Source organism: Phaethon lepturus, unplaced genomic scaffold, assembly GCF_000687285.1.
Source record: "Phaethon lepturus isolate BGI_N335 unplaced genomic scaffold, ASM68728v1 scaffold4979, whole genome shotgun sequence".
NCBI lineage: Eukaryota > Metazoa > Chordata > Aves > Phaethontiformes > Phaethontidae > Phaethon > Phaethon lepturus.
The window spans coordinates 418-26443 of NW_010565376.1; the positions used below are offsets into that span (position 1 = coordinate 418).

The following is a 26026-nucleotide window of genomic DNA, read 5'->3' on the forward strand; positions in this document are numbered from 1 at the left end:
GCAGCGCTGGAGTCGTCTTGTGGCTGTTGTCCCAAAGTGGCTGTTGGGTGTAAAATAGCAAAAAATTCAACTGTACCTGACGAAACGTTTTTGAATGGTTTCTGCTAAAGTTTGGAAGCTGGGGGGTGTGTGTGTGTATATATGTATACACACGCACCCCCCCTTCTATTTTTATTCTCTTAAAAAACAAATTATGTGTTTGGCTTTTTAAAAATTTTATTTAGTAGGAGGATAACTAACATTGTCAAGACATAGCTGATCTCTAGTTTACAAGGGGAAAAGCTTTTTGTACATCTGCTTTTATGTTTTCTTTTTAATGAATGCAATCCATTTCAGCTTCTGGTATTGAATAACAACTTACTGGCAATACCTCTCTTTTTCACAATAATAGCGGTCACATTTGTGTATTTAATTTCTATTTTTTCTAACAAAAGAAAGTCTCAGAATGAAGGGTTATTTTAGGAATCTAACTTAACCTCAAGTTAGCTACAGTAGACAAGGGGCTTTCCACTGCCTGAATGTTGGCATTCCCCTGGTCTGAGAGCAAGAATGTAGCACGAAATGAGTATGTACAGCTGTGATTAAATACCTAGGGGAGTTCTGAGCTGTGGTACTGGGAAATGCAGATACCATATTGGGTATAAGGAAGTGGCCTTAGAACCTGTGGTGAAAAAGCTGAAAAGCTGGAGTCACAGCCTTTCAAAGAATAAAAATCAAAACTGATGAAGTCTATTTTAAATAAATAAATAAATAATCATGTATCTATCATTCTATTGTCCAACTTCATGCGAGATCCCACAGCTTCACACCTGGCTCCAGTGGTCCACTTTACCTTTTACCCCAAATCAGTTGCCCAGGGTTTTATTCCATGGCAAAGTAGCAAAAGACAGTAAGCATAGGACTGTGAAGTCCTGTCTAGCTTTGTGGTTTACCATGGTTTTACTTGCTGTCCTTGAAGCTACTGTGCATATATTGCAATAGGCATCTGTGTTTCTTGCCTGTTTTCTGTGAGTTGAGTGGTGTGGGATTAACTTTAAAGGAAAGTTATATTCATATCTAGCATTCCTATGCACACTTCTGTCAGGTCCATTCAGTCTTTAATTTGCTAGACAATAAATGTTAGCTGCTATAGTTTCCCCTTAAGTTCTTGAGAGTAATTGTCTAGTCCTTCTTAGCATCTCAGTAGTCTCCTGTCTTCATGTGGAGGCCACTTGCTTGAGCGTTTGCAGCCATGGTATTTCAGAAGAAATTTTAGCTGTGCTTTGTCCAGTGACATTAACACTTTGTTATCTTGACCAGAAATACCCTTCCTAGAAGTATTTTGTGGAAATATGTCACACTGCCTGAATTTTTTCCTGTACTGGAGGAGAGCATCAGGATATCACTATGTGTTAAATCTTCTGGATGAGCATTATAGGGTGATGTGGGTTGCATAAGAAGCAAGAACATCAACCTGCTGTTCCTCATATTGCTCCCCAACACCAGCACAACACTTGCCTTACTCCTCCACCAGTTCTCTCTGATCCTGTTTGCTTTTCTTCCTCCCACCCTCTCGTCCAAGTGCAAACCAGCTTCGTTCCCCTAGAGGGTGTTAAGGGCAGCTGGTGGCAGCCCCTGGTTACGGGCCGGGAGCCTGCAGAGGTGGCCTTGCTGACCTGCAGACCTAGGGACTGCGCAGAGGAAAGTAAGTGTGTGTTATGCAGGGCAGCAGAGCTCAGCCCATGACTCGTGTTGTGAGCACGGTAGTAGAGAAACTAGCACCTAATAATATTTTGTTGAAATCACGTTATCATGGTGGTGTGTTATTTGACGTGCTGCATGCTAGGGCTGTGCTTTCTCCATGACTTGTGATTAAGGCCTGTCAGTCTGTCCTAACTTTGCTGAATCCACGTTGTGTTTATCTGTGTATTATTTTGTTTTATTCTTAAAGCTTCCTAAAGCTTAGCAAACTCTTGAGGCTAGACTAGCAATTGTCTTAATTGGCCAAATTATGTTTTCCTCCTTTTTTGTGTAGGCAGTACATTTTCTTGTCTCCCAGGGAGATGGTACCAACCCTGGTGCAATAGTTTGTTTTTTTAATTCTAGCAATTGGACCTGCAGTTCATCATGATGGTCTTCCAGAATTCTTGGCATGAGTCCAAATTAGTCCTCCTGATTTGTGTTCTGCTTCCGTTTAGTTGTGGTATCTTTGGCCTCTCTTAACTGGGCTTGACTTCTGGCACCTTTCACTTTATGCTGGTGTTTCTTGATCCGAGACTGTAGTTTCCTCTGCTGAGCTTTTTTTTTCCTGTCTTTTGAAAGCTCTCTGCTTATTCTACCTTTCCTTCTTTATTAGGTAATTCATCTCGCTGGGTCTGGAAACCTTCTTATGAATTCTCTTGTCACTTCCTTGGGTTACAAATTCTGCAGATATTCATGTTGTAGTTTAAACATGTTCCAGACCTCCCCTGTGCTCACATCCTCCAACTTTTCATTCCTGTTCATCTCACTAATGAGTTCCCTTAGTTTTTGAGATTTGGCTTTTGAAATTGAAAACCGTAATTGCAGATTTACTTGGGTTGCTCTACCATTTAATTTAAATAAAATCAATCATAAAGAATAAATCTGGGATTATTCTTTTACCAACCTTTCTATAAGCAGAGATTTAGTCATCAGCTGCAAGTCTGAAATCCTGGTTAGTGCTAGTCAAATCAGTAAGTGTATGGTGGAAAAACTGGTCAGTTGTGACATTCAGCAATAGATAGGACTGATTTACAGTAATTGTTCTTTGTCTTTTCAAAATCAGTCTTTGAGAATTTTGAATTACTTGGTAAACATTAGTTACTTGACTAATCAAATAAAAATTATTGTGGTGTTTATTGAATATATGCTTACATAGTTTGCCTTTATGGTAATAACTCTTCAAGAAGGACCAAGTACGTATCTCTCAGTACAGAATTTCCCTCTTTAAGAGTGTAATCTCACAAAAAAACTCTATACAGTGGTAAGCCAGAGAGGGAAAAATGGGGATGTGTCAGGAGCATGGCTCTATTCTGGGAACCTATAAAGGATCCATCCTAGCATACCATTCTCCTTTCTTTGTTTACCTGTACACCCAGTTTGTCAGGTCTGGTGTTTTTAATCCTCTACTTCGGTGATGCTTCTATGCCTGATGGTTTTTTGCCTCGTTATTCCTCTTCTGCTTCGTAAAAGGTCTTTTCCAACCTTAATGATTCTGTGATTCTGTGATTGCTTTAACTATGCTGGGAAAGGGAGTCAGCCATAATTTGCAAGCTTTCTCAGGGTTTGTTTAGAGCTGAATGGGGGACTAAACACTCTGACGTTTTTTGTAGACGGGGAAGGATGCAAGAATTAAGTGACCACATGCCAGTAAGTGAACTGAGCTGAGCATGAAGTGCTTATTATTTTGAAAATGGAAAGGTTAGGATTCCAGGAGTGAGGGTTTAAGAAACTAAGTGCACATTACTGCACAACAAATGTGAAGTCCTGTAATTATTTGTAAAAGCCTTCTAGCATCCCTGTGAGGTAGCTGAGTATTACCCATGGAAGGAAGAACCAGGATGAAAGCATTTAGCCAAAATCAAAAGAGAAAACCTATTAATACATTGCAGTTATCTTGTTTCACTGCTGCACTCACCGGTAAGAACACTATATTCCATAATTTTGTGAAAGGAATTTTAGCAGTAACTTACGATAGGTATTTTAAAAAATGAATTAGTTAATGATAACGGCTACAAAGTGAGGTCACTAGTTGTGTACACTAAACACTTTAAGTATGTTAACTGAAGCAAGCTTGTTCTCTCTAATTGCGCTTAAAAACAAACTGACAGTAATCTGCCTGTCCAGCATGTTTTTGATGCCATTATAAATATGAAAATTATCTTGTTTCTATTTCAGGTGGTAGTGTACACTTACATGTGTATTAGACAATATTTGAATATTTAATCTAATGCTATATGCTTAGCAGTTGACTCCAATACTGTATGTATTTAAAAGAATTGTTTAGGAAGTCTTTTCAAATCATCCCTGTAAGTAGTCATTGACACAGTGCTTTCTGTAATATTGATATAGCTGAAATAAACTGTTTAGCCAATATATACTTAGTTGATAAACATCCCTTAACTTACTTACTCTGGTAATCTATTCAAGCTTCCATTAGCCATGTGGTTCTGTTACATTGCAGTGTAATTTTCATTATTATCCCTTGGAGATAAATTGTTACGGAGTTTTATGAAAGGAGGGGGTGATACATCAGAAAACTAGCTCCATTTGTTCTCAGAAAAGCTCCAAATAAATAAATCGGATAGAAGACAGGGTTAGTTTTTTTTTTTCTTCTCCTCTTCATGCTCTTTTCCTGCTGAAGAAGTGTCCTGGGGCCTGAACCACTATTATCAAGAAAATAAGTTGTTATCTGCATGATATTCTTTTATGTTTGTTCTTGTTCTTTGCTAATTCTGAACTTCTTGTATTTCATCTGTTTTGAACACAAGCTAGTAAAGTGAGAAAGCAAACCCAAGTTGCAGAGAGTATTTTAACAAAGCTTAGGTTCAGACATGATGAGTTGAAAACCCGGCAGGTCTCTAAAAGAGCTATAAAAATTGCTATATTTTATTGAAGATATGCTCGTTGTCAGTGAATCACAGAGGTGCTTAAAAATGGAAATACTGTTGTGTTTTTTTCTCTTGCTGAGTACAATTTGTTGTAATTTTTTGTTTTTCATGTCAAAGGATGGTAGTAGTTTCAATAAAACTTGCCTTGTGAAGGAGTGTTCAGGGGCAGGTCATTTGCCATGCAGGGGTGGGTTTCTGTCCTGTTCCTCCAGATGCTGCCCAGAGCTCCTCTACTCTTAAAATACACAATGAAGGACAGTAATGGGGAGGAGGAGGTAGTGGCAAGAGGCTTATTCTGTGGCCTGCAAGTTGGGCATTTGCTTGAGATGTACAAAACTTGCATTAAATTTTGAACTCAGTTTGCAGAAGCAAGCTGCTTGTTTCTTCTCCAGTGGGGACCTCTGCTGTCATTCACAAGACAAACGTAGGAGTTAATTGACTGTTGGCTTTGCTGCTGTTCTGCAACTCATCACAGCTTCCATTTTCATGTTTTGCAAAACTAAAATGAGATACAGACTAAAAAAATAACATCCGAAGTTAGATCTGGGTTTCAGTTCTAGTTTTATCATCACATGGCTGAACACAAGAACAATTTTAGAGATTATCAAGATCATAGAGCATGTGTAAGATTAATTAGCAACCTAAGAGAGTTTGTGGACAGAATTAGTTTTGCATGTGTAGCTGTAAGAGCCCATAGCTAAATCTTAATTTTAGTGGTTAATATTCTTCATTAGCTGTTACTTTTTCTTTCACTCAGGTTATTTCTGGTAAGTATGGAACTAATGTGTTGATAATTTTTACATTAATGAAAAAAAAAGTTTGTCTTAGAACCTACTGCAGAGCAAAAAATATTTGAAAATTTTGTGGTGTTTTTTAAGAATTGTTTTTTAATTTACTAAAAAGCAAATATTACTGGTAATATTTTGTTTTAATGCTCAATAAAAAGGGTAGCATTCATATGTCAGGTGTAGAAAGCCAGGATAAACATATGTAGTATGGTAACCTTAAGCATCCCTTATAGCAAAACAATATACCTGCTGAAAAACGGGATTTGAATGCATCAGTGATGAACATTTCTTGCAGCACTCTCTGAGAACTTGAATGTAGAAAATTATGAGGGTGAATAATGTCCTGTTCACAGCTAGATTTGTAACTGAAAAGCAAGATGTTTTTAGACGATGATAGAAAGACTCTGAACAGCACTAACTTTGCTGCAAAGGAAGGGAAGGAACAGGGTAATAACTAACATTAAAAGTCTTTGGGGGGCTATAAAGCAAGCTGTCCCAGTAGAAATTTTATGGGATAACATTGAACAGAACTTGGCTTTTCAGAGATTACTTGTCATACACACATCATCAGTATCTTTGAGAAAACTTTAAGTATTCATGCATCTCTGGAATTTTTTTAATACTTAGACTCCTGTATTAAAGTAGGAACTTCAGTTCTTAAGATTTATTTTCTACTGCTGCAGCACCTGCATGCTACTGTGGAAAAGCGTGTGATGTTGGAAAAGAAACTTATCTTTTTCTACTGATAACCTCATTTTTATTCAAGTGAAAACATCCTTTTCTGTACGCGTGCTTTAGTAACATAAATATAATTGTCTATACTTAATGAAACGTGGGGAAGTATTCATCCTCAAAGATACTAACTGAAGTTTTAGCCAAGCAGCAGGAAGGTGAAAATCAGTCTTCTGGTAAGCGGTCACTCAGTGAACGAATACAAAAGATGTATGTTTTCAGTCCAGTCCCCAGTGGGCAGGTATCTCCATACAGAATGACTTGGGGATTGGCACAGTTTGCAGAGATCACTACTCGCGTGGGCAATGAGAGTGGTCTGGGTTTCTCAAAAGGGCTGACGAGATGTTTGCTACAGAAGCACAGGATAGTGTCCGTGGCTGCCGGTGGAAGAGCAGGCTTCTATTTTCTAGCACTTTCACCCCAATTTGGGAAAGAATGCAAAACTCCATGATGTGAAATACTGAGTCCCCAAGGCCGCCTCCTGCAGCCATCGCTGTCTGAAGAGTCCTGTGGATTTCAGACCCTTTGTGTAAGTAAGGGTTGCAGGCACTGCTGCCTAATGACCTCTGAAATGGAATTTTTCTCCTTACGAAATGCCATACTGTATACTTATGATGTGTAAGAATTACTGGGCCGTTGCTGAAACAAGAAATTTGATATGCTTGCTAACACTTACTGCTGTCTTAGTTCCTCACTCTACAATATATTAAAGCACAAATACACTGCTAGATGTGTTCCATTACAGTGCATGGAAATACTCATAGTATCTTATTAGGCACATTAATATACAGTATACATTTATATGTTAAATAACTTTTTAGACTTAAGCTAATCATATTACGTGGGCAAAGAAGAAAAGTTGCTTTTTTTTTTTTTTTACTTAATGGTAGTAGTTGTCACTACAAAAAAAAAATTAGAAAGTATCATTTTGGGAACAGAAGAAGATCCTGATGATTTTCAACCTTAAAAGGCAAAAGAAGAAAAAAAAAATCCCCAAACCTAGCATTCATTTATAGAAATTGTTAAAATAAAGTAGTTTTTACTTTTCTGTCAAAATAAGCAGGGAAGGTTTTATTCTGTTGGATGAATCCCCCAAATATTTAAAGTTCAGTAACACGTATGACGCATCACCCATTCTTCTTGATGCTGCAGGTCTTTCTAGTAAATGTTTTTTTCTGCTTCCAGTTTCTGTGTGATCAAATATTTACTATGGTATTTTTTTAAGGTCAGTCCTATTTTGGTGTATTTATTAGTGACTTTGCAATAAGATGTGAGTGTGCACAAAGACTCTGCAGATGATGTGAAGGTGGGCGGTTTTGCTGAGCCTGCAAAGACTTCCAGCTCTTCCAGGGGTGCAGGAGAATGGGATGAGGTTATTACTGAGTAGCAGAAATGCAAAGGAGTAGAGCGGAGTTATGGGGGATGAGTTGGAAACTCCTCAATTAGCTTTGTTGGAAAAATAAGGAGAAACGGGTTCTTTGTCTGTGGTAAACTGTGGATGTGATTCAGCTGTGAATGATGATTTCAGGTGCAGTAGGCATGTTATTTGCAGTAGAGACAGGGAAGCATCAATGTTATTTTAATAGGCCTTGTTAAGATCTCATTTTGAGCATATGGACACCTGTGTTCACGTAGAGAAATGAAAAGAGGAGTGATGCAGATGAGAGTGAGTGGGGTGATGAAGGGAGCAGAGAGGACTTGAGCACATTTGTCCTAGCAAAATACAGGAAGGGGTCTGGTATCCATAAAAATGATTTCACAGGGAAATACGAGGGAGGGACAAAAATTATAAAAGCTAAAGCACAATATAAGTATAAATAATTTTCTACAAGTAGATTCCAAATACACTGGGGTGGAAATTTGACTAACTTTCTAATCACTTGGGGGATAGAGCTGTGGCATAAGCTTACAAGCACCTCTTTGGAGACAGGGAATCTGAACTAGTTTTTCATTCTCTATCTTCGGTTCATTAGCTGTCGAGGTAAAAGCAGCCCTAGTCCGTGACTGAAGTGTTTTAGGTGCTCGTTGCTATCTGTCACAGGTTGCAGGGAGGCTGAAACACTGATCCTTGTGATGCTTCATGCAGCATGTTTACACTGAATGGATCCCATGCCTCGAAGTGTCCGGAGTGGCCTGCGGGAGCCCCTCTTCATCAGCGAGTCCTTATTCTGCATTTCCCTCCCCATGCCCAAACCAGGAGTTTCTTCATGCGGGCGGAGGCGGGATGTTGAGTGGGGTGTAATGAAAAACCTCAGGTGCCTAGCTGGCGTGTCTCTCTCTCTTCACACTCACTGCTCGTTGAAATGATGTGCCTCAGTCCGACCAGCGTTGTTGAAGAGGAACGAGAGGATTTGCATCATCTGAGTATTTTCACCAAGCAGTTCTTCCATTCTTTCATACTTTGATGAGCCGTAATGTGCAGGATATTGATAAACATCTATTGTGTAGTAGAAGCGGTTGTTGGGAGTAATCCTTTAAAGTGTTGTGGGCTGGCAGGTTGTTAAAGAAAACTAGATTTATCTAGTCCAGTTCTGTGGTCATGTGCCTCTTTGGTTTGAAGATGGCTTCTATAAAGTGCCATTATTTTCTGTGGTTTACCTGAAAAAATGAGGTGGAAGGAAGTGAGGTAGTTTTCTAAATGCTGGTAGTTTTCTAAATTCTCTGAAAACCTGCTTTTTTCCATTGAATTACAAGTCTAGATATTAATTTGAATGTTACAGAGATGTAAAAGATAATACTATCTGCTCTCATAGTAACTACATATTTAGAAATTGTTATTTTCAAGCCTTATATTAGCAGGTTATTTTGCATTTTCAGCCACTTTTTATAATGGCATACGTGTCTTTCAGAGCATACTATTGAATACGTCTGAAAGATGCAAAATACATATATTAAACTGTCAGTTTTCCAATAAAATAATGGCATGCCTGAGGGTTGATATGAGTAATACATACTTCAGTTATATCTGAGTGTTTTATTTAATAATACTGTTTCATTTACCTTGTAGGTAGCTTGTATTTAAAAACTAAAAATCACAATAATGTACTAGTTTGGTGCATGAAACTGGAAAGAAAAAAACAAAATTAATGGTGTTCATGCATTTTCCTCTTTTTCTGCCTCTTTGTATCAGGAGCTGCTGAAATGGGTTGTGGATTGAACAAACTAGAGAAGCATGATGAAAAACGACCTGGTAATATCTATTCAACTTTGAAGAGGCCTCAGGTAGAAACCAAGATAGATGTTTGCTATGAATATCGATTTATGGACTTCACAACACTAAATGATAGTAAGTACACAATATTTTTCTTTATATTTTTTCTATTCAAGTTAACATGTTAATTGTGCTATAATGTTTTTGGAATAGTAGTTACATTTTTAAAATGCTCTTCGTTTCTTTAAGGAAATGCCTTCTCTTCAGTCATAATGCTTACATGCAGAGATCTTACTGAGAATTTTCTGTAAATTTTTAACCTTAGAGCTAATTGTAGGTTATCAGATTTTAGGTTCTTTTATGCCCCCCCCCCCCGCCTCTAATATGGATGTTTGTTTTCTTAATTTGCATTTCACCCAAGTTTCATATGGTAAAGTGATTCAGGTCTGCCAAGTTACATACTTCACTGCTCTTTTTTCTTCCTCCCCTTGTGCTCCCTCAGGAGTATTTTAAGAGGTTTAAGTTAGTGTTTTCAGTTTTGCTAACTTACCTTAAATAACTGTTATGTGGTTACAAGTACTTACAGGTGCACCCATGTGGGTGGAAACAGGATAGTGGGAGACGCTGAAGATCTGAAATATCAAAGGGGTGAAGGTCTAATCTCATGCAATTTTTACCTTGGTTTTTTTTTTCTGTCTGAAATAATCTTGCTTTAATTCACATGACAATCCACAGATACTCCGTTTCTTTCCTTCCTGATTGACATCAAGCATCTCTGCCAGTGTTGCTCACACCGTCGCTGTGCCCTCTTTCACTTCAAAATTAGCCTGTTCTATAAGCAATTACTCCTCACACCATTTGGAAATCTGAAGCTTGAGCAGAAGGCTGGGACCTGCTTCTTGCTATATATAAAACAACACAGTACCAAAATCTGTTATAGCTAGCTGGCAGGATGCCAGGTAGAGCCTCTATGCTTTTGCCCTGCAGTGTGCTGCTACTTCTCTTGTTTTGCAAGTCAGGTCAAAGGAAAAGCCAAAGCGGTACATCTCTCACCATGTGAGACAGAACTGCTGGTACGTCGCTTGATGTGACACCTCTAGTGCAGTTCAGTATGTTCAGCCCAGAGTGAGGTGAATTTGTTGTTTGTTTTGTTTTGTTCTAAACTTGCTGCAAGTGAATTTGAATTTGGAAAAAGATGGAGGTTTGGAATAGTTGGTTGGGCAGGAGTGCGCTTTTGTAGGTAATATGGGAGCTGAGAAATATTGCCTTTGCAGACTTTTCTTAGTGCCTATCTCCCACACTCGTGGATTCTTAGGTTTTTCGTTGCACTAATCGGGATGCACTGCAGTTATTGAGAGCACCAAACAAATAGGAGAAGAATTTTTTTCATGTTTGTGTATTGCAGTTGTTTCTACGTTTATGTATTTTTATTTCACAGTGAACTGTTTATGTCCTTTGGTAGTTTGACAACTTTTACTGAGATGTACTGCACATTGTGTCATTAGTGAAACTGAATTAATATTGAGGACAATTCTGTGGGCTTTTCTGGGATGCTCATCACTGTTCTGTCCGATCATCTCACAAGCTTTAACCTGTGCATTCTCCTGATACCTCATGAAGTTTCATCTTTGTCTCTGTATGGAGGAAGAATCAGTACATGCGACAGCAATGTGACTTGCCTGAGGCACAGAGGATGTCTGGCACAGTGCAAAAAAATAAACCCAGACTTTCCACGTCTGATTAAATGGATACTTGTATGTTTTCTTCTTACTCATCATAAATTGTTTCATTATGATTTTAGGAGGCGTGTTTTTAAAGAGACTGTAAGTAAAAGTACTTTTATAAAATTCTTTGGCTCGCCAAAGAGTGTAAGCTGTCCAGTTCCCACTGAGTTCTGCTTTGGCATGTTGCATCCCCATCGCTCCAGTCTCTGGAAGATGCCAGTGGATAGGCAGGTGAGGAGGCGATCGAGCTGTTGTTCCTGTTTATTTCCTTGCTATCACTCACGACTGTGTGCTTTCAGGGTTGGTAGGGCAGCAGCTTGTGGTTAGGCAGCTCCCTCCCTATTCATGTCATTCGCTGTGTGAAGGCTCACATTGCACTACGTAGTGTTACGATGTTCCAGGTTTTTCTCAATGGTGACAGCATCACTGGTTCATCTATATTTTTGCTCAGAAATAACCTCCGGAAATAACTGGAGTTAGTGATGAGTGTTTCACCTATGTCTGTGTGAATTCAGACGCTTCTAAAAATGAAGTGCTCACAGCTGCATAAAAAGAACATTTGGATTTTGAAGTCTGTCTTCTGTGAATCTACTTTAGCTTTTTCAGTGTGCGTATATATCCTGACATAGTTTTTTCCACTGTAGGTTTTCTCCTACATTAGGTTTTTAGAATAAGCCACGCTAAATTATGAGTGGCTGCAGAGTATTTTATTGTATCCTTATTCCAGGCCTTATTTATAACACTAGTGAGCCTGGCTCTGAAGACAGGTACTCCTTTTTCTCTGGTGCTTTTCTATGATGTTTACTGCTCTGATAACCATATCTCTCATAGGTGTGTAATCTTAATGGTGAGAAGGATGTGATTATCTGCATGTTGCAAGTGGGAGCTAATACAGATTACTGCCAGAAGTTTTCCATGTCCTTAGCGTTTTTTCCCATGTTCCAAAAGCAGCTCTTGTTGACTTTACATCTAAAGGTGGATGCTAGTCATATTTGCAGTTTGGAACTGCATGTATTCTCAAGTCTGATATCCAGATAATCAGAGATCACTTCTGTGGACGTAAGTTTTCTGTAGCTGTAAGTGGGGAGATATTGCCCCCCTCTCTTGCCTCCTGTCAGCTCTGTGAATAGATTTAATTCATGGATCTGGCAGAAAGCTATGTAGTCTTTTTGTTTGGCTATCCTCTGCCAGATCAGTGTCTTGTGGAAGAGTTTGAAGAATGTTGGAGCTGGTAGAAGTGGTGGGAGTATGCAGTCAGGAAAAGAATTAGGACCTTCTTTAAATCAGCTCACGCTTGTTACGAACTCATTCCCTTAGCATCACTTTGTTGAAAACCGGGATAAAATACTGTTCGGCTGGTCATTTTTCTGCTATGTTAGCCATAAACTTAACTTTGCTGTCTTTGGTTACTGTTTACCTTCTGACATACACAGCTGAAGGAATGTAAGGAAATACGCTCCTTTGTTATACATTTTTATTCATTTCTGAAGTTGAGCCTTGCTCTGCACTGATGCAGATGTCCAGTGGAAAACAGCATTTGATCACTTATTTAATTACTGTATATATAACGCATAGATGCAAAAGACAGAATTAAGGTTGCAAGCGTAGCCTTCATTCTGATGTTTCCCAATGTTACAGAATGGACATACTTGAAGGTAAAGTGTCTAGAGAAAGATTTCTCAAGCTTTCAAGGAAAGCAGGCTATGAAAAAACCCATCAGTTTCCATTGTATGCCACAACACATAATCTGCATGGTTCTTCAGAATTAAAATGGTTAGATTTGCCACTGTCCTTTACTTCTTGAGCAAGTGTGATAATTGATACTAGCAAAGGGTTATCATCTAGTGTAGTTTGGCACTTGAGAAATAAGGAGCACTTTGGTAAGGCATTTCAAAACCTCGAGGTAGGTATGCTCGTTTTGTTTTTCCTATTGTTTTTATAATGTAGCTTATGAGCCTTAACTTTCTTGTCTCTGCTAAGGTGGCCTCTTCCAAGAAATCACTGTCTGTCTTCAGTGTTGTCCCTTGATGACATCATCCTGTGCTCTATTCTTTAGTCATCTGTACTGTCCAGAGCTTGTGGACTGCTGCACTCCCTCAGATTTCACCTGAATTAAATCATTAAAATCATCACATATTTTTACTTGTCAGGCAGACATTAATAGGTTTGTAAATTGGATGGCCCATTGCTGGGTCAGCAAAATGCCAGAGGAGGTGCAGAGGAAGAGCAGGATCCCCCCTGTTGGCAGCACTGGGCTGTGTTAGGTTGCCCTGACTGCAACATGTAGCTTCATTCCCAATGTGCTCATCCAGCTCCTGAGCTCTAACCACCTTGCTGTCAGCTCATTGCTTCAGTTGTTACTGTACAGTCCAGTCCTGTGTCACCTCCACCTTCAGCCAGTTTCTTCTGACAGGTTTCTACCCTCATACATTTCTTCTGCTGCTCCCCCTGAGTCATTCTGTCTCGGAGTCCTGACACTGCCAGTGGTGGCATGCAACAGGGGAGGTAATGTCACGGAGATGGTGCACACTTTTCTAACAACTTACTCTCAGTAGCTGTTACCTGCAATTTGAATGTTCTTCTGGCTCGCTGCTGGCTAATCCTTGCTTCAAGAGTTGCTCAACTGGCTGCCTTCACACTGACCTTGGGCCACTAATAATGCTAGGTGGCAATGAGTGACTTTTATAACAATAAAAAATTTGAGGACAGTAAAAGACAGTAGCATTAGACTAATGTTGCAGCAAACCTTTTGCTACAAAGCCAGAAGAGAGAAATTACTGTCTGTGTGTAATAGACGCCTTTACTGGAAAAAAACGCAAAAAGATTATATCCCTCCCGAAGTAAAAAATTGTTTATTTTGCATCCTTCTGTATAAATAAAAGGGGATGAATAATGGTCGTCTTGTACCTCTCCTATCTCCAAGTTTAACTGGAAATAAGAGGTAAATGGTGAGCAAACCTGAGGAGGACATGTGCTGACAAATGGAATAGCCTTAATTTAAAGCAACCGTGTTTTCAACAATGACTCTGTGGGGCAAGCTCGTTTGTTTTGTTTTGGTATTTCATTTGAAAGAGAAATATTTCAATAGTCTGCATTTCTGCATTCCTTTCCTGCTTTTATCTGATCTACTTATTTTGAAAAACTTCACTTGCAATGACAGGTACAGAAACTGAGCTCTCTTTCTTCTTCATCCTTTATTTCTTTTTCCCCACCTCTTTTAAGTTACGATGACCTTTTGAGAGAAACCAGGAATCTGATAGTTATTTCTCTCTTCCTTTCTCCTCAGAATAGTGTAGAGTTTTTTGGTATTTTGGGGTTGCTTGGTTTCGGGGTTTTTTTCCTGACTTGATTGGATTTTTTTTTTTCTTTGCTTTACATTCCTATAGTAATTCATTGGCCTGATGAGTTACGACAGGTTTTGGCCTTGAATAAAGTTGGCATGAAACACATATGCTAGCCATGTGATGAGAATAAAATGGGGGTATAAATTTTTTTAAATAGGGAAAAGCTATACTCTGAACAAGTGGTTTGTGCTATAAAACCACTAAAATCCAGATGCTTTGACTGATAGAATGAAAAATAGCAATACTTCACATGTCCCAAAGAAGTTCTTAAGTTATAATGTGAATACAAGGACGTATGATTTTTATCCTTATTGTCAACAATTTGTCTTTAGTAAAAAAAAAAATCAAAATTAAGAAAATTATTAAAAAAAAAAGGTTATTAGTTACATTTCAACATTTCTACTATTTTTTGCTTAAGTGTTTTAAGTGTTGTTGTCCAAGGACATGTATTTTACCAGGACAATACTCCTGGTATAACAAATTTATTACACACATAAAACCTTCTGATTTGAGGAATTTTTTAACATTGTGTGTGTGTGTATACATATATTTATATGTATGCATATATATATATATAAAATTTGAAAGTGTGTCTGTCTTTCAAGTTCTGAGAAGCTTCTGGATACTACACGATAATGTTTTGGAACCAGTTATGCTCCAAAAACATTTGCTGCAGTCTTACTGCAACTGCTGTGGCTGGACTTTTGATTTTTATTGTTGTTTTTTTTCCTAATAAAGACACAAATAATGTGTTAATAAACCTTTATAAAAGGCCTGATTATTACAGTCAATAGTTAAAGAAACATTTTACTCTGGACATATTCTTAATTTGGGATTAAATTTCAGTTGTGTGTAGGCTTAAATTAATGAAAAGATCAGTTTTCTCCTCAGAGGAGGGAAAGAAGTAGTCTAATTGGAAGTTGGAAGTGTCATGCACTGGGAAGTGTGCGAGTTGAGGATAGAGAAGGCATTTTTCCTATAGAATATGAATGCATTTTTTTATCAGGAAATTCTGTTTGCTACAGAATGTAATATTTGTCTTTGACTTCAGTGCTTACAGTCTCCTCTGATTGGTAATTTTTATATTGCATTGAGCAGTTATTTGTGCCTAGCTCCTGCTTTCTGTTTCTCTTCACCCTTTACTTAAAAAAACAACCCATCAAAAGCAAACAAAAAACCCCCAGTTCCCTGAGCAAGTGACTGTATGTCTGAAAAAAGAACAAACCTTCCAACCCTGCATTTGCAGGTGTTATTATTTGATTTAAGACTAGGAAAAGCAATTGTTTCCCCATTGGTGAAGTTATTTAATTTCCTGTTTTCATTTCTGTGAGCAAAGGAACATAAATGAAATTAGCATTCGAGTTTTGTATTTCCAGTTGACCAGGTCTGTTACCAACATTTTGTCCTCAGGAGTGATGAAACAAAATTAGCAAGGCAAAATATCGTTAGCTTATTAATGTGATGTGATAGCTTGAACCAGACTGTGTATAGATTGTGTACAACAGACTAAAACATTGATTCAGAGGGGATTAATATGTAACAGATTCACAGCAATAAGATTGTGAGCAGAAGAGGCCAATGGATTACTTCTGCATAGCCCAGATTCTCCTAATGCTTCCCCTTCATTTAAGCTTTGTCCATGTACGTATCCTATTCAATTTAGTTTGATTATATGCAGTTGAAAATATGCAGATGATAAAAAGAATCAGCATAAAGGGTTTGCTGGACCTGGGCTTCAGTCCTCTCCATTAATGCAGATGTGAAGAAATGAAATTTTTTGGCTTCTCTTGTTATTTTAAGTGAATTACAGTCTGTAGTAATATGTAACTCTTCAGGATTTGCCACTGTAAGTCACAGCAAAATGAAATGTTCATGCTGTAGCAGTTTATAAAACTTACTTTTGTGTCTTGGAAAACTTGCAAGTTGACATAAAAGGAGCATTCCATATGTTAGTAGTTTAATAAATGCAATAAATTACATCATAAATGTAATTTCTTTAAGGAATTGTTAGGAATAATTTGAACTTCTTTACCATTGTTGTCTTTTTAATAAGGATGCATTAACTCAAGTAAAATCTGTTAGACATATTCTTGTTTCTAAATACAAGCTTTGCTTTCCGTAATTATTGTATCTAGATCCTTGCTATAGTAGACTATGCACACATTCTCTCTTCTATATGTATAGGCATATCTGTATTTGTATACCGATAATATGTGTACTACGTATGGACGCTTATGTATTGTATATGCATTTATATTATTGAGAGGATTAATTCATGAGGATATGAACATTCAGTCCTTTACATTTTGCTTTGTGGCAAAACATAGTTTTCTTCTAGATGCTTTTACGGAATCTCACCCAAAATACTTCTAGCAGTGTAATAGCTACTTTTTCTACATGGATTCTGCATATGTAGTTGGGCAATGGGTGTGTGCCAATGAAAAAAGGACTAGGGAGGTAAGGGATATCTGCAGGATCGTTTCTGTTTATGTGTGTTCCACATTGTGAAAAAGATACGGGTGCTGCAGTAGTCATGTTTGTGCTAACTTTCTTAATCTGTACCCACTCTTAGACTGAAGAATGAGTAGCTATAATACTCCATTCTTACCATGCAGTCGTTGATTGTATCTACTGTGTTAGTTGAAGCTTCTTAATGTAGTTACTGAATTCTTACAAGAGATACATACCGTACATCACACATGCGAGTGAATTACAACATTCATGTATCATGGAAAAATAGTTACAGGTCTGTCTAGAAAGAGCTCTGAACTTCCAAGAGACTTTTTCTTTCTGTCAGCAACTGAGGAATTGCACATGATCTTTCTGAGTGGCCCTGTTTTTTCTTGTGCACGTTTTTCTGATCTTCATGTGGTTTTCATCCTCCTGATGCTATTGAAGAGCCACGGAGCTGGACTTGTCAGTCTGCAAGGCTAGTAGACAGGCATTTCTGATGTAATGGTGCAATTCTTCAACCCACAGGGGCCCAGTCCTGTTTTCTCCGTAACAAAACTTCCCCTGTGTTTAACTGGAGCAGGAGATCACAACAGTGGCTTGTACCTTCGAATAATAAATAAATGCCTCATGGTTTTCTTAGGGGAGAGAAGTGATTAGGAGTCATCTCTGTAGTAATCTGCTTAGTCTTTTTATGACTTGTTACTACAGATTCCTTGACATGAGCCAGATAAATGCAATATTTTAATTTTAATGGAGTTCTTAATCATTTACTTTGTAAATAAGTGTTGTTGTTTGGCTAAAATCTCATGCAAATGAAGGGTTTAGAATTGTTTAATCCTGGTTGGAGGATACCCCCTTTGAGAGAAAACAGAAACTGCTGATGTCAGCTGCTCTTGACTGTGAGAAGTCACTGTTTGTAATCATACTGAAAAGAGGATGCTGAGTAGATGTACCTTGATTATGTGGGGTTTTTTTCTGTTTGCGTTTATTTGTCTAATCTTCCTGTATGAAGAATAAAGAGTCTCTATTGTGATGGCAGCAGTGTGGACATTTAGCTGTTTCTCATGACCTGTAACAGTGTCTTGGTGGATCAGACCCAAGGGTCCACATAGCTCAGCACTGGCTGGTATCAGGCTCAGCATATCTTAAGCCAGTAGTGTGGTGGAAGAGGAACAGAGAGCCAGGTTGGAGTAGGTGCTTCTGGGGAGTTTATGCTGCATGAAATTCATTTTAATGGTTTTACTTTGGACAAAAGTTTGTGACCTCCTCTACACTGAACGTTCCACTGCATGTGTTTCAAAGCAGCCTGAAGGACAGGTATCTGAAAAACGTTTGCTTTCTGGCTTGCCAGCCCTTCTGGGAGCTACTCTAGGAGGTACCATTTTGTCCCAATGTCTGTGTCATGCAGATGACGGTAGCTTGTCATTGCCTCTGCCAGTGACACTTGTAAAGAGATTTCACATGCAGAAACAAGTTCAATTTCTGTTCTGAGTTTGTTTTCTGTTCCTGGTTTCTTGTACATGCTACCATTGCACCTACTGCTTGGTGACTTCTGACTCTTTTGCCACTGGCAAAAACGACGAGTGTCCACCTACAGCCATGGCAGCTACTGTGTGAGCATGGTCCAGAGAATCTGACTCCCTCCTGCTCCCTCCCTACTTTTGTCCGAGGAGGAAGAAGACATGGACTGTGCTTTACTTTCTTGAGTTTTCACTTTTCTGTGTGCTCTCCCCTACATCCACTGGAAGGTATTATGTGTGTGGGATGCAAGGTTGGACTGATAGGGTTAGTGGTTGCCTCTCTGCACTGAGGATGGTGTGGTGGGTCAGAACTTGCTGTTGTTACAAGTTACTGCCATGGCTTTGCCATCACTGGATGAAACTTTGGGAGTCCAAACCTGCTCTCACAGGTGTGGCTGTTGCCTCATGGAGTCCCATGATTGCAGTATCTATTGGCTAGTGGCTAACAAGTTTGGGATGGGACAGAGGGCAAATCTGCAGTGGGCAAAGTCATGATTGAGGTCTGCAATACCATCCTCGAAACACTGTTCCTAACACTGCCCTCACAGAGAGACACAGCAAAGCTGAGTGTCTAGAACTAAGGAGGTTCACTCTTCTCCTTGTGGCATTTGACCATTTATCCCTTTTAGGTGGGCATAGTTATTTTGTCTCTTCCCTGACTCTCAATGCCCATTTTGACTTTTTCTTCCTGTGGCAGATGGCTTTGGCTGCTGGCTCAGTGGCCCTCAGGAAACCTAACAGACTTGGGACTGAGTTGTTAGCTAAAGGAAAAGCGTAGCTGAAAAATAGCAGCAGCGCACCATGCAGGAAAAGGGAGGGGTGAGAGTGAATCTTGTGCCCTGCTCTTCTGAGAAGTTAAAAAGAGGGAGAACTGACAAAAGGGAAGAATGATAATCTGTCCTTCTGCTCCCCTGGCTTGGAGAGGAGGTACTTTTAAGGACAAGTAAGGGGGCTAGTACAGGCTGATTAAGTCCTGCAGTATGGAGATCAGCTCTCCTCAATTCTCAACAAGGAAACGTGCATCTCTCCCTGGGAAGCATCTGTTCCTTCCCTGCTTTCCTTTTAGCTTGCAGAGGAAATGGCCTGCCAGTCCTGTTCCTAGGCTTTTGGCTGAAGCATCCTGTTCAGAGCAGGACCGTGCCCTGTCAGCTGCTTGATAGACTGTCAACACTCAGCTGACACGTCAGCTCATATGAAGCTCCAAAGGGTCTTCATAGCCAGAATCCTTCAATCCTAGAAACTGCCTCCACACTCTTACCCACAAAAAATGCAGCAATCAAGATGTCTGTCAGCCTTGTGATGAGCTATAACATCCCTGTCTCAGGCTCCCTGCCATAGCTTTCCTGCTGCTGCACCTCAGAAAACATGGGTGCTTTAGGCTTCTCGGCTGAAAAAGTGGAGTGGAAGGCACAGCTGCAGCTAAGGATCAGAAAAAGAGTTCAAGCAACACCTTTGCCAGCTTTTTTTCTCAGAGAAGACCAACATGGCCCAGAAGTCACAAGGAAGTGAAAAGCAAAGGAGGGAAGGTGGGATCTGGAACTTCTGGGGCAGGGAAAAAGGGTGAGGGGTTGCTGATATGGCCTATACCAGAAACATTCCCCAGTGGACTGGCATGTCCAGAGGATTAACTGGAGCAAAAACTAAGCAGGAGAGCCCAGCTTAGGCATCTGGCACTGCACGTACGGTCACGGGGAGAACATGAAAGGTATGCATCCTACATCCTGCAGGCTGCATGCTGAACTGGGAAATAAAAGCCAGCATGTACCCAACACCCTTCCAGTGAAGAACTCCCCTCCCAACCCTGCCAGCACTACAAAGTGACTCATCCATGCTCTGGGCTCCCTGCAGAGGATCATGCACACAGCTGAGAGGAGTTGCAGGAGCAGGACCATGTTGCTGCTGCTACCATATGGGAGTATATGACCAGGTGACTTTTCATGAGCGCAGAAGGGAAGGCACTGCCCTGATGGCCTCAGCCACTTATGGCTGTGCCATCCAGAGAGGTAGAACCATGCTGGCCTGGACCCATGCTGTAGTAGGTCATGGGCATGGAGAACCCAAACATTGCATATAATGCTGTCATAATGTTGGCCACTGTGTTCCCCTTCGAACAGTTTGGACAGGAAAGGGGCTTCACATCAGCATCTCTCTGTGTCTGGAAACCTAAGAGGGCTGTGTTAGTGTGACAGTTCATATGCTCTACTCACTTTGTTGCCAGGGTAGATGTGGGCACTCATGCACGGTGGGAGGAGGAGACAAGGTTTTCAGAAAGGAGAGGGCATCAAGAGGAAGTAGAGCAGATGAAATAGGGAAAAAAATATCAAGGAACAGGAGGAGCTGAACACAAAAAGTGAAAAACCTTGAGGGTGATGGTTGACAGTAAACATGGAGGGACGGATATCATTTGACTTGTTAAGCAGAAAGAGAAGGCATGGCATTGCATGAGTTTTCAGTGTTTTGGGAGCCTTCCATTGCCTGAGGTGTGCCTTTTTGTTGTGTTGATATCAATGAAGCCCGGCAGGGACTGTGGCTGTCATTCTGACAAGATTTGCTATAGAGTTCTGCCTGAATAAAGCCCATGGTACTGTGCACAGGCAGTCACATGGTCTTGTACTGAAGAAGGCAACTTACATTTCCGGATTCAGATCCCTTTTGGGTCTTTCATGACAACTTGTTTTGTTTTTTGAATCTGAAAATGACATGAAAAACCTCCCCTGAGTGTGTTAGACTTATTTCATTACTGAACAGGGAAAGGTTACCTAAAAATGCTATAATTTCTAGGAAAGATCAACATTCGATTTAAATTATATCTGAATAATAACCTGAAAACATTTAGATAGTGTAAATCTATCATATCTATTGTGCATGGAAATTACAGGATTCCTCATTTTCTTTGCCCAGTGCTGTAAATAGGTAGAATTGTTGCTTTAGCAACAAGCATTGTTGTGACTGTAGTGTAAGTTAAGGTTGTGAATATTGTATTCAGCAAAATAATATAGTTTGTAAACCTTAATGATTGTGTCTCAAGTGTTAACTGTTCTTCAGGTTAGTCTTCTTATGGCATTTGCATGGGTTTTGTGTGCAAATGCCTGACCTGCATTTTCTTTACCTTGACTTGATATAGAGAGAGGTATTGATCCTATGTCCGTGGCAGTGCATCATCTACATGAGACCTTTGTTTCTGTTTTTGTTTTTCAGTGTCTGTATGTGTGTGCACAAGTGATAGGTAGCCTAGTAAGTGTTCTGTCTGTATAAGATGTAAATGTACTGCTAAGCAAAATCTCAGATTGGGCCTGTTATAATGAGCCTTTTTGCATTATGTCTCAGGTTAATGCAGCATTCCAGGTGCTTCTGACACCTGCTTGCTGGTTCATGGCCAGTCTGCAGCAGTTTCAGAACTCTTCAATGTAATTTTTTGGTGAAACACTGTTTGAACATGACTGTCTCACAGCCATAACATGTTACAAAGCTGATTATGACTGCTCCAGGCCTCCTCTTATGATTGTGGCCTTCTCTTCAAGGGATTGAGGCAGTGTGGGAAAATGTTCATGGCTCATGTGGAGGACAAGAACTTACCAGCATTTGCTGAGCACTGTGCTAGTCTTGCGTCCAGTTCCCAAGCTAGCTCCTTTGGTGTTCGCTCAGATATCTTGTCAAAACCCTGGCATATGTTGTATATTTTTGCCTTGTATCTTAAACACTAAACACAAGTCTCAGTGACTTGGTTTCATCTTACTGCAGTCATACAAATATGTGATATCCTGGACTTACAAGGAGTTCAGGTGACATAATTACTGCATGAAATTGCAGCTTGCTTTCTGTGGTATAACTTGCACACCCAGCAAACTCCTGGTTTGCGTGCAATCATGCTTTTGCAAATGATTTGATAGTTGTGACACACTGTGCTATATGATAAACTTAGGATTAGCAGCAGTGTGAGGGGTTTCCCAGATTTGAGGTGGCATATGAGACGTTTCAGCTGAGTCCGATGCTTACTCAGCTGCTGTTGCTAGCTGGTTTGGCTCTTACTGGTAAATGGTAACCCATGCATTGTGATAATGTCTTGTACAGTAACTGCAAGTTTAAGGCTTCCCAGCCAATTGTTTTTTGCAAACCCTGCTTATTTCATGTAAATGAAGCTCTGTTTAGTTGAAATCGTAAAAAACTCTCAGCTTCCTTCCTTTCCTTCTCCCCCCAAATAATCATCCTCTCAACTTGAGACTTTCACTGATTAGCTACAGATTCTTCTTGAAAGAAACAGTCCTTTCAAGGGGAAGAGAATCTCATTAAGCCTTTGCTGTGAGCTGCAGCTCTTGATCAACACACAAAAGACAAGCTTGACAGTCATCAGGTGAGTTAAGAACTGCAAAAGTACTACCTGTCTCTGTTAAACAGTCATCAGTTGAAAGAGTTCATCTCAGTTTCATAATACAGAGGCTTTCACGTACTATGTGGCACATAAAAAATTAAAGACATCAAGGATGTGAGAAGTCCTAAAGATGTGTTTCCAAATGAATTGATAAAAGACCTTAAATCTGAAAGAGAATGAGGTATGAGGTTTACAAATAAATAGATGGAATTTTGAGAAAGTTAGAGATAAGCCAAGACATGGTTACTGGTGAAATATAAATAGCAGTCTACTGCTGTAGCTCCTCAGTTGCTAAGCCCTCTATTAGTGTTCTTTTATTTCAACAATTGTTTCTTGAATTTCTTATTAACAACCGATACAAGAATTGACAAATAGTGCTAAATTGCATGGGTTAATTCACTAGTAATTATTGTACAGATTATTAGTAAGCAAAAAAAATTAGCATCCCCTTTTATCTCAAATCACAAAACAAAAGAACGAAAAGAGAGTGACAGAATGAATGGTCTTTTGTTAAGTTATTGTCTCATAAAGTTTGGAACTGTTTCAGAATTGCTTTTTTGTTTTGTTTTGTTTTTGTTGTTTATTTACCAAGGAGTGCTCAGCTCAGATGTAGCATCTGTCTTTCTCTGTAGTCCTTCTACCCGATTTTTCCAGCTGGGTTGAATGCCTTGATGAAGCCTTTCAAATGATCAAATAGATAAAATTGTACATATTCTGTGGGATTTATTTTCATTGTTCTTCACCACATGTTCACTGAATAATATACTTTATAATTGTAAGACTTTGTTGTCAAGCTGCACTCTTGCACTACTTGTTGGCTTTGTTGTTTGTTTAGTTTTTTTATTATAGTAAATTTTGGGGAGAAATTGGTCTGCTCATCAACAGACACTTCCAGGGAACCCTTCCAGAACCATTGGTGGAAACTCAGGCTATTTTATCGGTGATATTTCATTATTAGCCAGTAGCAGTTCTGGCCCTTTGTGACCTAAAAGGACTTAGAAATGATTCTCTGTTTTGCAGAATATGCTTGGGAATGGACAGAAGTGAAAGTATCTTAAACGTGGGCTGTCATATGATCAGAAGTTAGAGGCCACGTGAGGCTGCTTGTGACCTCTCTTTGGGTTGCATTATTAGGAACAGTGAGAAAACAGTATTAGCCAAGGCATAGAGGCACTGTGCTTTGCGCGCTTTCACAGGTTTGCTCGTGAGGTATTGCCCGTGCTAGCAGTGGCTGACAAGAGTAATAGTGAACAGTTCTGTTGTGGTATGCTGGCTGTGAATATGCATCATGATACACCGCTGTGCCATCTATAAAGTTTATTTTACATTCCTTGTAAAGGGTTCTAAACAATTGACCTATTTATTTGCTTTTGTATTTTATTATTTAATCAGTAAGAATGTGCATTTATGAAACTAATTTTTTGATGTCACTAACCTGAAAGGAATCCTATCTAGGGGGTAAGGGAATGCTTAGATCTTAAGATTGTCTGCATGATGCTTTTTAATTGCCACCTTCATACCATGAAAGAATTCTGTTGCTATTGGACGGGACATCTGTTACATCTTTATTGCATATACTTACTACTTTAGGATTAGATTATAACAACTTCATGAACTCATTCTTTGGCAGCTTTGAAAATAAGGTGTCTCTGCTTCTTGCCTTTTCATTTCAACTAAATATTTTAGGTACAGCACTTTCTCTGACAGAACTACACTGAGAAATAAAGGTAAAATGATGCCTTCTCATAAACATTTGGAGAAATACTCTGCTACTCTTCACAAACAAAATTGCAACAACAACCATTTCATTGCAAAATCAAAAATAATTATTATAATTTGACTTTGGTCATTCTGTTCTAATGATGCTTGAATTTGTGGCCATTTTCCCACGACCCATATTAAATAATAGATTTGCATGCTATTGGTATTACTGTGTGGGAATTCTTCGCTTGAAAGCAGAAACTGGCCACATTTTTCTGAAACGAGGGAGTAGGAGTTCAGATCCTGGAGACTGACAGGAAAATTTGCTCTAAGCAAAAAAAGCAGTGTTTTTTGCCAAGAAAAAGTTTTTTCTTTAGTAAATCCATCACCCATGCTCTAGCAGACTTGCTTAAAAAAACAAAACAGTACTTTTGGGAAGTGCTTTGTTAACTTTTAACAGCCTTTTCCACTACTCTTTGGCTTTTTATCAAGCGTTCTTGCCAACTTGAAGTGATGTGGTGTGTTTGGCAGCGACATACTTCTTTTAGGTGCCAGTGGTGAGCTATTGCTTGCTAGTTGTTTTCAATATTCTGTGAAAGCCTCATCACTGTTATATACACCGTTAGAGGTGTTGCAGAACGCAATATTCCATAGTACCTTTTGCAGGTTTTTCTTTTCAGGTCCTTATTGTCTTATTAACTTTTTTTTTTTCAGAGGGTTTGGAGGTGGTAGTACAATGGGTTTTTCTGGTTTTGTTTCTGAACCGGTTTCCTAGGGAAACGAGAGTTAAAAAAGGCTCACTGTCTGTCTGTCTCATTCCTCCAAATAATTATAACTGGACAATTTCAAACCAATTTGCTAGAAATTTTTAAAGATAATTAGGCTGCTTCTAATTTTGTGAAAGCTGACAGTTGGGTAGAGGACAGAGACCTGCATTGATCATGGAAAGGTGAGAATGAAGCCACATGCACTCTCCTCAGTGACAGCTTGCTGGCCAGCACGACAGTGCATTGCTCCAGCATAGCCACAGAATCACTGTTCCTCATCAGTTTGAGGAATCCACGGGAAGAAAAGAGAAGAAGGGAAATTTGAGGCTGTGGCAGCAGTGAGGTTGAAGAACAAAGGCATCATCAGTGGGAATCATCTTCATTAGCTATGCTAATGGAAAAAAACTTTTCTAGGAATTTGTATAATAGTACTATATAAGTAGGGATACAGGTAGCAGAGAATCAGCAAAAAGTGTTTCGTCTAGTACTGATTTTAATCAGATCTTTAACCACCTTTGTGTATCAATAGAGTCGGCAAATCCAGTAACGTACTGACTGTAAAGTCGGTCCTTTTTGGTACAGCTGTAACTCTCTCTTACCTCATTTCTAAAGGACACAATTGCCTAAGTCATTGCAAAGTAACTGATCTATTTGGTGGTTCTTTATATGTTCCGGAACTAGTTTTAGTTTATGTGGCCATTCTAAAAATCATAGATGGGGTAGTACATGGCTCTTCCACATGCCAAAGTAATCAGGAACTGTTGGGGAAATTGCTTGATAAGGATTACTGCCACCCTGTATTTTCATACATTCCCATGCAAATCTTCGCACATTAACTATGTCATCAGAGGGGGAGTTTCCTGTGA

General features: G+C 39.3%; 1 protein-coding gene across 1 annotated transcript in view; it reads left to right on the top strand.

Annotated features, from left to right (window-relative positions):
* Positions 1–9258: 9258 nt before the first annotated feature.
* RFTN1 (raftlin, lipid raft linker 1) overlaps positions 9259–26026 on the top strand; it is an 86538-nt gene continuing 69770 nt past the window's right edge. Inside the window, exon 1 of the mRNA XM_010295157.1 lies at positions 9259–9416. Coding sequence (XP_010293459.1) covers positions 9272–9416 — 145 coding nt within the window. The 5' untranslated portion in view covers positions 9259–9271. The remainder of the gene's footprint in view (positions 9417–26026) is intronic.